The sequence below is a fragment of the Penaeus vannamei genome, chromosome 19, assembly GCF_042767895.1.
Source record: "Penaeus vannamei isolate JL-2024 chromosome 19, ASM4276789v1, whole genome shotgun sequence".
NCBI classification, from domain to species: domain Eukaryota; kingdom Metazoa; phylum Arthropoda; class Malacostraca; order Decapoda; family Penaeidae; genus Penaeus; species Penaeus vannamei.
The window spans coordinates 27004672-27017171 of NC_091567.1; the positions used below are offsets into that span (position 1 = coordinate 27004672).

At 36.6% G+C, this 12500-nt stretch overlaps 1 protein-coding gene across 6 annotated transcripts in view; it reads left to right on the forward strand.

Moving 5' to 3' along the window:
- The window catches only part of LOC113803434 (sex determination protein fruitless), a 49505-nt gene extending 40915 nt beyond the window's left edge, over positions 1 to 8590 (forward strand). For all 6 annotated transcript variants that reach the window (XM_070134132.1, XM_070134133.1, XM_070134130.1 and 3 more), the window contains exons 2-9: positions 1 to 39; positions 667 to 756; positions 1597 to 1719; positions 2988 to 3127; positions 5483 to 5688; positions 5838 to 5957; positions 6054 to 6178; positions 6359 to 8590. The exon at positions 1 to 39 is cut by the window's left edge and continues 167 nt beyond it. In XM_070134132.1, coding sequence (XP_069990233.1) covers positions 1 to 39; positions 667 to 756; positions 1597 to 1719; positions 2988 to 3127; positions 5483 to 5688; positions 5838 to 5957; positions 6054 to 6178; positions 6359 to 6499 — 984 coding nt within the window. In that variant the 3' untranslated portion in view covers positions 6500 to 8590. The remainder of the gene's footprint in view (positions 40 to 666; positions 757 to 1596; positions 1720 to 2987; positions 3128 to 5482; positions 5689 to 5837; positions 5958 to 6053; positions 6179 to 6358) is intronic.
- The last annotated feature ends 3910 nt before the right edge of the window (positions 8591 to 12500 follow it).

The window sequence follows — 12500 nt, forward strand, 5'->3', positions numbered from 1 at the left end:
CTGTCAGCTTGTTCCAATTTCTTCAGGGATTTACTAAAGGTTTGGCTCTTTGTTTTATTATTATTATCATTATCATTATTATTATCATTATCTTTATCTATGTCTTCATCATTATGATCATCATTTGTAATATTCTGTTATTTTACTACAGTTCTACATTTTTAGATGGATCGATGAATATTAATCTTCAAGATAAAAAAAGGTTAATGAGTAAATCCTTGGTCTTTTACTGGTCTGTTTAGCCATATTAGTAAAAATGTTTTAATTATTTTTAATAAAAATGCTTTACCCCCTTTCTTAGGTTTTCGTTTTTTCATTTTCTTATTTTTTAACGCTTTATTTGTTCTGGTATTAGCTTTAGTAAAATGGAATTATGCATGAAAATAGTCACCAAGTTTAGTAGTTACATCATGCATTCCAAGAATAGGAGAGTGAAAAGTGACTTGATATACTTTTTAGAAGAAAATATGTGAGTGTCATATTTAAACAGTAAGCAAATTTTTGTATTGGACCGGAGATGAAAAGCTTCATATTTTTCCCCAAATTTTTCTATTACACTTGCTATAAGCTAAATTTCATACTTTTATCTTTCCTTTTATTTTACTGTGACAGAAAGAACATACTTATGCAGTCCAGTATTTTAAGGAGGATTATTTCTTGTTTCAGGAAAACCCCAGTGAACATCCTATTATTTTTCTTCGTGATGTAAGGTTTTGGGAACTAGAGTCTATCATGGACTTCATTTATAATGGGCAGGTTAGTATCTTTAGTAATTGTGCGTACATTAGTACCTATAAAAAGACATGAACAAATTTCTACACACATTGGTACACAGACATGATACACACACATGCATATACATACATGTGCTTAAACATGCAGACACGCACACACATGCAGATACGCACACACGCGCACACGCATCCATACTCAGACGCATCCACACACACGCATCCACACACACGCGCATCCACACACACGCGCATCCACACACACGCGCATCCACACACACGCGCATCCACACACACGTGCATCCACACACAAGCGCATCCACACACACGCGCATCCACACACACGCGCATCCACACACACGCGCATCCACACACACGTGCATCCACACACAAGCGCATCCACACACACGCGCATCACCCCACACACACACGCATCTCCCCACACACACACACACATACACACACACACACACACACACACACACACACACACACACACACACACACACACACACACACACACACACACACACACAAATGCATGCATGCATTTGGGTGCAAACATATATTCACACATGTTCATACTTACACACAAACATGTCCACACATTTACACATGGATATGCACACAAATGCATATACATACAATTGCTATACATACTAACACATATTAACACATGAGCATACACAAAAATGTATATTCACATAACTGCAATGTCGAAGCATCAAATATTAGTTTTGAAATCAATATGTAAGATATTCACCCCTTACTAATTTAGACAATTTGAAATTAACCCTCCAGTAGATTTGAAGTGATTGAATGATAACTATGAACGATAACTATGAAAGAACCACATTTGTTTCAGGTTAACGTTATGCAGGATCAGTTACCAGGTTTTATTCGCACTGCTGAGGCCCTACAGATCAAAGGGCTTGCAGCAGTAAATAATAATAATAACAACATCCATGCCAAGCCACCCGATGCTAGGGTAAGTGAGGAGCTTTTGCGGAAATTGTTTGCATGTATTTTTCAGTTTGTCTGATTTTTTTTAGTAGAAGCACATTTTGTTTTCAGTATGTATACTCTTTAGCTCTGTAGATAATTGTTATTATTGATTATTTTTATGTAGTACCGACTTTTGTTATTGCAATGTAGATATGATAGGTCATATTAGATTGGGGTCCACTCATAGCCAAAGAAAATTGTATGAAAGCAAACAAAATGTAAGGTATGTGAGGAAAGACTGGAAGGGAAAGATTAGTGTGAGAAAAAAGGGGAAGAGGGTAGAGGAGAATTCTGTAGAAAAGAAAGGGAAAGGTAACAAAGGGATGATTTTGAAATTAAGATCAGAAGCATTGATGAGAGTGATAGACAGAGGGGGAAAAGTAGCAGAATAATGGTGAAGAAAAAATTGAACCAAAAGAGAGATGTAAGGGAGAAGTAGAAGAGATCAACTGAGAGAGAGAGTGAGTGAGTGAGTGAGTAGGTGAGTGAGTAAGAGCAAGAGATAAAGAGAATTTATAAGAAAGTGCAAGAATGAAGAAGGGAACAGTGGTGTGCAGAGGTCTGGGGATACCAGGGTTGAACTCCTTGATTGCTTTCCCCAAAGACTCAAGTATAAGGCCTAGTACTGAGAAATATTATGAGAGATGGAGTTACTTTCAATATGTAAAGACAGATGAATCACTTTGTTTGATTTAAATGTAAATTTCAAAATCACTATCTTATTTCCCTCTTTGATCTGAAGCCCCCCCACTCTTAGCCCCCCTCCCTCCCTGCAAGCCACAGGAAGGGAAAGGAGGGGGTCGATGGATAGGGAAGCAATAGAAGGAAAGGGAGAAAAATAGAGAGGGGAAAAGGTATTAAGTGAGTGAGTGTGAGGGAGTATGTGGATTTGTGTGTGTGTGTGTGTGGGGGGATGTGTATTTATCCTTGTGTTGGTGTAGATGTGTGTTCATACATGTAATTTTTCCCCATTATCTTCTGTGAACTCAAACTTATATTGTAATGGATTACTTTGTATTAAATTACATATTTTCAGTTATTTAGAAAAAGAAGAAAGGAAAGTAAGAAAAAGTTTTGACCAGTTCATTAGGGACTCCCAATTTTTCCTTTATTCTTTGCTATATACTGCTTATCTAAGAATTTCTGCATGCCACCCAAATCTTAGCAGAGATGCATGCATTTATTTTTGTCTTCTGTTTGGTCTGTTTTTATTGCATTTGAACTTTTATTTTGTACATTTTTGTTACCCAGCACTTTTGTGGCGAAATTGGCCGCCTGCCTGAGCCCTACTTGGGTGGTGGTGGGGAAACGGGGGGAGAGCCCCACCAGCCTCCACCTCTCAAGAGGCCTCGGAGACCCCTCCCTGCCACCCACACCCTCCTCCCACCAAGGTGACTGCGGCACAATGGCTACTTGGATTGTAGTTAATTGCGCTTTTTTATTATGTTTTTCTTTGCACTTTTTATGAGATGTTATCATAGATATCCTTTTTCCCTCTTATTGGTTGTTCTACTGCTTTTATTATCCTGCCAGTCAAAATTGATTGGGTCAGGATTTAAAAGATTTGTTGTTTTCTTCTGCTGCCTAGATTATTGATTTTTAGAAATTAGATTGATGATTGTTGATTCTAGCAGGTTAGCGATAAATATTGAAAGGTCTTAAATTTTGCCTCTTTTGTTTAAATTTTGACATTTTCTCATTATATCAGCATTTTTCACTATCCTTATCAGCTAATTAGGAAACAGGTATTGATAAGATCATATTATAAAGATACAAGGATAAGAAATTAAACTTATGAATCAATCTCACTAAATAGCCTTTAATCAGGTATGTGTTCAGCAGTATGATTCCTCACTTTTTTACTTGGTTACTTGATGTAAGTTTAAGCAAAAGCTCTCTGAGGACCATCCTCGGGGATTGCCCAACTTCTTTCAACTACTAAGAACTGAACTTGATGAGGAATAGACTTTGCTTCAGCCCATGTTCTTTCACTACCAGTTTGTCTGGTATTGAATTTAACTAAATATCTAATTTTCCTTGGAGCAGAGCTCTGAAGTGTGTTTCTAATACTTTTGGTACATTATCAAACAGTTGAGGCCCATTAACTAAGAAACTTTGATTACACATTTCCCAGTTTGGGACAGTCTTACCTTGATTGCCCCCTCTTCTACCTATCTTGGATTTGATGCTAATGCTGTCAGTGATCTTCCACATGTATATATAATACTTTATATTTGTTTCAGTCTTTTAAAAAAAGTAAAGCTTGATTTGCTTATCTAAGACCTGCCCAGTCTAATTTTCAGGTGAAAACTCTTTAAACTTGTTTTAGCAATATCGTCTTTTGTGAGACTTGGATTCCATACCTGGCACTGATATTGCAATCTGAGAATCACTAATGTTTTCCATAGTGGCAATAGAGTGTTCTGGATCTCTTTCTGAAACTTAAAGAACGTAAACCTAAAATCTGATTGTAGCAGTGTTTGTTATTAATTTCAGGTTATTTTTTGCGTCTCTGATAGTGTCAGTTGAGTTAAATATTTAGCACAAAGCTGACATTATTTTAATCATATAACAATACAATTAAATAGCTGTGATATATGATTTTACATTAGTATTCTTAAATATAAGGCAGGTTTCATTTTTTGTTTATAGCCGTGTCCGTGCATGGTTGACATCCTTACCTTTTTCTGCTTTAGTCTGGTTCTTTCCTTTATTTGATGCTTTTATGCAATTGTATTTTGTTTCTTTTGTAGAATACACCATATAATGTTAAAGTCATTTGCTCATTATTTTAGCTTTTAATAATTTTGAAGTTTGACTTCACTTTTTATTATAAGGTTGTCTTAGTTTTGAATATATTTATTTATTTGTACTAGGAATTAGTTGACAAAATCTGTTTATAGGATATCATGTTTTATTCTCTCAAACTCTCTTGTGTTTTATATTTATTGATGCAGATTTTATTCTCAAGAATGAGGCTATGATGATAAAAAGAAAGTTTCATTATGTACTGCTAGTCCCTACTTTAATATCTGATTGGTGAATGAGACTGTGTCACAGGCAAATTATTTGGAAATGGTAAGAAAGGGGGAAAAAGGAGCTCTAAACTGATAACAGGGAAATAATTTTTATACTGGAAGTATTCACAACTTTCTTGTTATAAAAAAAAGAAAGAAAGAAAAATATTTATATACTTTTATTGCTGTTTTTTTTTTTTTTTTTTCTTTTTTTTTTTTTTTTTTTATTGAAGCCATTGATACTGGCAATGTCCATTTAATATTTTTGTTTACACATAGGTGACTTCAGAAGAGATGTCACCAAGGAGTAAATTACAAGGTCTTACTTGTTTGCCCTATTCCTGAGTTTTCATAGAAAAAAAACCTTTCTACTAGTATTGCTGTTACTATTGTTAGTGACATTATGGTTATGATAGTGATAGTGAAAGTGATAATAACAATAATGAAAATAATGCTGATCATAATAGTAACAGAAAAACTGTTTAACAGAAATTCAAGGAATGAATTAGTGTAGGCAGAGTAATTGACTCCTTGGTGATTCAGCAGTTATGAAGATATGAATAAATAAATTGAGAAAAATAAATAAATAAATAAATAAAGTGTATGTACCCAGTACCAATGGATTTTTTAAATGCCTAAGTAACTGATTAGATAAAATAATGGGGAGAAAATATGTAGTGAAATTTGTTTTTTGTAAACATGATTTGTAATATCTAAAAACCTCCTCAGACCTGAAGTACAACCACTGGTTGGAAAAGTGCCTCAGGAAGACCTGAATTCAAAAGCAGCCACAGCCACTGTCCCTTCACAAACAGCAGCCAAGCCTCAGGCACCTGTTTTGGATACTAATAGGACAGATCCTGTCGCAGGAACAACTGCTCCAGGAACTGCTGTTATATCAGCACCTGCAGCCCGAGGTTCTTCTCTAGCACCAGGTGCTGTAACTCTAGGAAAGTTCAGTGTACATGTAGTAATTTGAATAATGTTGACTAAAAGTGAGATAGGCAACGAGCAAACCATATTAAAGCATAGTTGAAAGATATTTATTGTGACATGGAAAATTTACTTATAAATTTACTTTCAGGTGGAGACAAACCTGCTGTTGGGAAATGTGAAGATGACCAGACCCCCTCCCCAGATGCAGAATCAGACACGGAACTAGGCAGCAATGATAGCTCATCACTTACTGATAATCCAAAAGAGGGTCAGTTTATTAAAGGTGTAATGAAAATAACTTATTTACAACCAATGGAAGATACCATAGACGTGAAATAATCAATGATGTTCATTTCATTTATAGTTGAGTGGTCACCTGGAGACAGTCAATCTACCCTTGGCCTTAATTTCAACGATGGAGGATACCCCTTGTGTAAAGTGTGTGGAAAAGTGTTCAAGCATCAGGGTTCTCTCGTCGCTCATTATCAGGTTAGTGAACATGGAGTGGCCTATGTGAAAATTGTAATTATATTACATAATTAGGGTAATATGAACTATATATACACAGTGACTGTTTGGTACTTCAAATGTAAATTAAACTTTTCTGCAAATAATGGAATAGTTTGCTTACCTGAAAATAATATCTTGAGTAAATGGACTTTCTTTCAGGTTCATCAATTGCGCACTAAATGTCCAGTATGCAAAAAGGTTCTGTCGCGACACTATCATATGAAGGTACATCTACTGACAGTACATAAAGTACCGGACGCAGAAATAGAAGGCCTTCTAAGGAGCCAAAATATTGTTTAGTATATAATTCGAACGACATGAAAAATCATATTTTATATGTAAATAATATATATAAATATAAATATATACCAGACAAATGTTACAGCTTATTGTTTTGTATATTAAACAATAAAATATTCTTTTCTACATACTTTTAATTTTATGTAAAATAATTATGTATTATAAATATCCAATATAGCATCTGTGCAAGACTTGAAAAGCAAGAGTGGTTGCTCTTCTCTGGATCTCATGTATGTTGTTTGTTTTGTTTTTTGAAAAAGGTTTATAGGCTAAGTTCAAAGTGTTCCCTATATACTTTACAATATATGAAATCGGCATGATATTACAAAATTATGAGTATGTAATTCAATTCCTAATGTTTCCTTTTTAATACTTTGCCCACCTCCCTCGCCCACTACCCCCTCTTTCCCTTTCTTGCTATCTTCTCTTGCTCTTTGTATACTGTAAGACATCTTAGAAAAAATATTAATGTAAATAAAATATAAAACCAGAGCATGGGATGACCCACACAATGTATATTTATGTTTGAAGACATTTTTGTAGACTTAAAGACGGGAAAGGGGCATTTAGGATTGAATATGGTGTCTGGATTCTGTAGGGAAGTATGTTCAGATATTTATTTGACACATTTTTGTTTGAAAATATGATTAAACAAAAAAGAGAAATTACATCCAAGTGTATCTTATATAAAGAATGGCACTTCATAGAAACAAAAAAATAGATTATTATTATCTGTTATTGATATATTATCACAGATTGAGGTGCTAAGTCCTGTATGGTTTTGATTAGTTTTCATTCTTCCAGGACATTAATTTAACTAGGAACTATGTAAGCAGTCGATATTAATCACTCATCAAGGTGGTGATTGTTATGAAATTACCCCCATTTAGAGGCAGGTGAAGACAATAACCTCAGCGAATAAAGTATTTGGTAGTATTTGGTGCTTTGTGGACAACGCTTCCAGATTTTTCTTTTTATTTAATGATCCAGGTGTTTTTAAATATTTCCTTGTGTTTTTGGAAGACCTTATTGTTTTAATGTAAAAGACCCAGTCATCATTATTTAAGTTTTATCAGATCACATTTCATATTATGAATGTAAGCAATATTAGTGCAATTTACTTAAAATTGAAAGTTAAATAATTAAATTCTTGGTATGTAAGAATTAATTTAAAGTGAGTTAGATCATTGTAGATTTTAAGAATAGTAGAACCTGAAGCAGATTGTAGTATAGTACATTATGCAAGTTAAGATAAAGTTTCTGCTGTCTTTTAAAGTATCTTGTAATATAGTTACCAAATGAATATGTTACCATATAATATTTAGTATGAATTTTCTCCAGAAAATGTAAAATGACTTGATTTTAAAAAATCAATAGCCTGAGACTGTTTACTGTATTCACAGAAAGGAAAATGTAGTATTTGTCTGACATTCCATTAGCATTGCTTATTGTAGAATACTACCACAGTAAAGTGAAATTTAGAAACTTGTTCATGTAACTAAAGATTTTAAAAGATTTTAGAAGATATATATGTACACAAATACAAGAATGTATAAAATCTATAAATGGTTTTAGGAAAGATTCTTTTTTTCTTTTTTTTTTTTGTAATAGCTCCCACATACTGATTATGTACTTTAATGTCCTCATTTGCAATCCTTTGTATTTCAAGCTCATTCTGATACTACAGAATGTACTCTTAGCATCACAACAGAGCTCTTTAAGAGGGAGCTTTGCAACTTTTAATTGACTGCAAGTGAGAAATTATCACGACCTAAGGTGGCAGTAATTTTACATTATTTAATACTGGTGAAGGGCAAATTGATTAGAAAACCAATCATTGCTTTATTAATTATTTTTTGCATATGATAATCGTATCATTAAACTGTTCAGGTGAAATGGAGTTGCAACTTTTTTTTTTTTTTTTTTTTTTTTTTTTTTTCAATACATGTTATGTTACACTATTGACAAGTACAAAGGACTATCCAGATCTTCTGTATTATATGTAAAAAGTAGTTATAATAATAACCTTATGTGAAAATATTTTATTTGTATCATTTTTATGTTTTGCACTCATAAAGATAGTTGTGGTAATCTTTTGAATTGTTATTTATCCCCATTCCTTTCCTCGGAAAACTAAAATAAGAGAATGGTAATGGTTAATGTTTGAAACAAATAATTGTGCTAGACATCAAAGGTCATATAGCACAATGGTAAAGTACTGTGTCATGAAGGGTAAAGAGAAATTATACATTAGGATAAAATGTGTTAGATGTCAAAGATTAGAGAGCATTATAGGATAGAATGGTAGTGACAAGGGAAAAGAGGTGAGGAAATGAAGTAGAGCGGAGATTAGTAGAAAGGGGAAGGTTAAGGGGGTAGAGTGATTGAGTGAATTGCAGTGCATCTTTCATTGGAGAAGGAATAGGAACTATGTTCAAGGAAAACAGATGGCTGTTGGAAAAGTATGAGAATAATCAGGGGCGGGGGTTAGATGTCAAAGATTAGAGAGAGTTATAAGATAGTATGGTAGCGAAAAGGGAAATGAAGGAAGCAAAGGAAGTAGAGATTAGTAAAATGAGAAAGGGTTAAGGGGTAGAGCAATTGAGTGAACTGCAGTGTATCTGTGACTGGTGAAGGAATAGGGACATTGTTCAAGGAAAACGGGTGACTGTTGAAGAAGTAGGAGGAGAAGAGTCCGGGGGATGACTGGGATAGGTGGTCAGGAAGAATGTCTGGAGGGGAGGGGTTTGGAGAAGGACACTGTTGTAACATGGGATTTATGTGAGCATTCAGGTGTGAGCTGTAAAGAGGATAGGGTATGTTGGAAGGGTGTAGGAGGAATTTACTTGAGGAGGAGGAGAATGGATATTGGTAAATACTTTAAATGTAGGAGTAGGAATAGAGGGATTGGAGAGTGGATGAGGGAGCAGTGTTCCCTTGGGTCATCTTTAGGAAGTTTTGGATGTCTTCAAGAGTCCCTGGAGGGGAGTTGGGTGACAAGAAGTGAGAAATAAAGGTTCTCGTGAGGTGGAGAATTGGGGATAGATATGTGAGGGGTAGGTATTGGGGAAGTGGTAAAGACTGGAGTATCTGGATTTTACTGGAAAAGGAATTTGAGTGGGGGATTGGGCAAGTACAGGTAGGATGGTTCAGGGTATAGGGATGAGATACTGGGAAACATACAGAAACATCTTTTGAAGATGGGGGGGGGGAGCAAAGAGAAGGGTCCGTCTTGGAATACATTGAGAGAAAATCCTCATCGCACCTCTTGTCTGGCCTCATGTTGAGGAAGTCCTAGTTTGAATCTGAGGACTGCTACCTCACATTCGAGCTTATAAGCAGGGCAGCTCCTATAAACTACATTATGGGAGTCTCCACAGTTAGCACGTACATGTGACTGAGCACGGCAATTTGAACGGTCATAACCAGGTTGGGCAGATAGAGGGTAGCAGACTGCAGAGCCAGTGTTTGGCTGGGTAGCCAAAACACTAACATTTCTGACATTGACAAAGAAGGGGTCTACGTGGTCAGACATGGTAGGATAATCTACATATATAAAAGTTCATGGGGGAGGTCATGTCTACAGAAACTAATCTTGTCAATATTGACATGGGATTTATGCTGGCCTCTGGAGGAAGAGTGAAGATAGGGGGGGGAGCAGAGAGAAGGACTTTTGGAATACATTGAGAGAGAAAAACCTTGTACTTCCTGTCTGGCCTCACATAGAGTGAGGCCTAGTTTGACTCAGGACTGCTACCTCACATTCAAGCTTATAGGCAGGGCTGCTCCAATAAACTACATTATGGGAGTCTCCACAGTTGGCACATGTATGCAACTGAGCAGCTTGGGCATATAGAGGGCAGCGGGCTGTGGAGGGAGAGTGTTTGGCTGGGCTCTCAAATTGCCAATATTTTTGACATTATATGGTAGGACAATCTGCCAATATAAAATTTATGGAGGAGGTCATATCAATGGAAGCTAATCTAGGCAATATTGACATGGGACTTATGCTGGCCTCTGAAGGAATAGCAGGAGAAGGACAAGGGTGAGAGGAAGATGGGGTGATTTAGGGTGAGATAATACTGTGGGGAGGACAATAAAGATGAAGAGTGGTAATAACGGAAAAGGGGGTAGACATTGAAAAAGACTGCAGTAGGGGATGGAGAAGAGAATGTTGGGAGAGAGGAAAGGCTGCATTCTAGAGATTGAGTAATAACCTGGGTAGGTGGTTTGGAATGGATAGAGTTGTCGAGGAGGGGGTATTAGTATCAGTGGTCAGAAATGTGGTCAAAGGAAAGACAGGGGTTGGAAATTCACCAAAATTGAATTTAGATTGGCTAGTTGATGAAGGGGCAAGACTTAATGCCCCTATCAGGGGTAAAGAATCTTCATTATTGGCCATGGTGACCCTGAATAAATTGGGAAAAGAATCAGTCCACCATAAGGGGTAAGGGTAAGGCAACTAAACAAAGGAATACAGTGCCCTTGGCTCCTGGAGGCATTCATGACTGACACAAAGCCAACCTTCCATCCTTTCAGTATGGCTCTCACACCTGAGGAATGGGACAGAAGGAGAAGAGGTAGAAGATATGGAAAAGGGATAGGGGAGAAGAAAAGACCATGCAAAAATCAGGTCCAACGCATGCGTACCAACCAGGAAAACAGGAAGTCATATCTATAATATATATACACATTTATTAACATATATTCTATGTATATACAAAATTTTTAAAAACTATTAGCATTATGAAATTGACCAGAAAATTGAGTGAAAACACGCACTCTTGGCACTTGACTTGCAAAGACACAATTTCAAAACCTTATTTACAAAAAGCATTAGCCAAAAAAATTCTATACGAGTGAAAACAAGACATCAACTCTGATGAGAGGATTACGCAAAGTTGTTGAAGTAGACTATCCAAGATTAATCAACTGTTCACGCGCGTTTGTCCCACTGCCTATTTCGGGAAGCTGATTGGTTAATTGGGACTGTGATTTGGTTGCCAATTGCCGGAGACGGGAAGTGCTCGGGCTAGGAAATTCTGTTAATAGGAAATTACATTAGTATCAGTTGGGACAGGACAAAACCTGCCTATTAGAAGAATCTGCCAAGTCTTGGAAGTGCCCATTATAAGAAGTTCCACTGCATAATATAAACTTGATGGGGGGTCATGTCTATGGAAGCTAATCTTGGCAGTATTGGTGTAAGACTTCTGCTGTCCTCTGGGAGTAATTGTATAGCACTCTACTGCCACTGCATCATAGTCAACAAAGCAGGCAAGTACGTCGTTTTCACAGTCAGACCATTCTTGTCATAGATTCAGTCAGAGAGACAGAAACCGTTTCTGTCCAAGTATTAAGAGAGCTGTGAGGTTCGGTAGGAATACATTTGCCAGTGAGGTTAGTGAACGTAGATAGTGCATGAGCTTGGGACTCACATGTAACTGTGACAAGGCATGAACGATTAGAACAGCTGTAAAAGGAAACTTTGCTTCCAAGATTTTGAATATATTTTTGGAAGAGAAAGGTATTGTCTGGGTAAGGGGCTGTAAGGGAATTACAAAGAATTGATCCCATTTGACTGGGCCAAAGAGAGTACTCAAAAGGATTGCAGAGATGGAAGCAGTATATGGACGAGGCTGGGAGGAAGATGGGGTGAGGCAGTACTGTGGGGAGGAAGACAATAAGGATGAAGGGAAGTAATGAGGGGGGAGGGGGTAGACAATGGAGACAGCAGTAGATGGAGTGGAAAATGTTGGGAGAGAATGGAATGGATGCTTTCCCGGGTGGGTGGTTCAGAATGGATAGAGTTGTCAGTAGACATCAAGGATGGAGTATTAGTATCAGTGGTCAGAACCATGGTTAAAGGAGAGGGCGGGTTTCAGAATACCAATGGAATCAAAGTGAGATAGGCAAGCTGATGAAGGGGCAAACCTTAATGCCCATAATAAGAATAAAACATCTTCATTACTGGCCATGGTGAGCCTGAAATAAGTGGGGA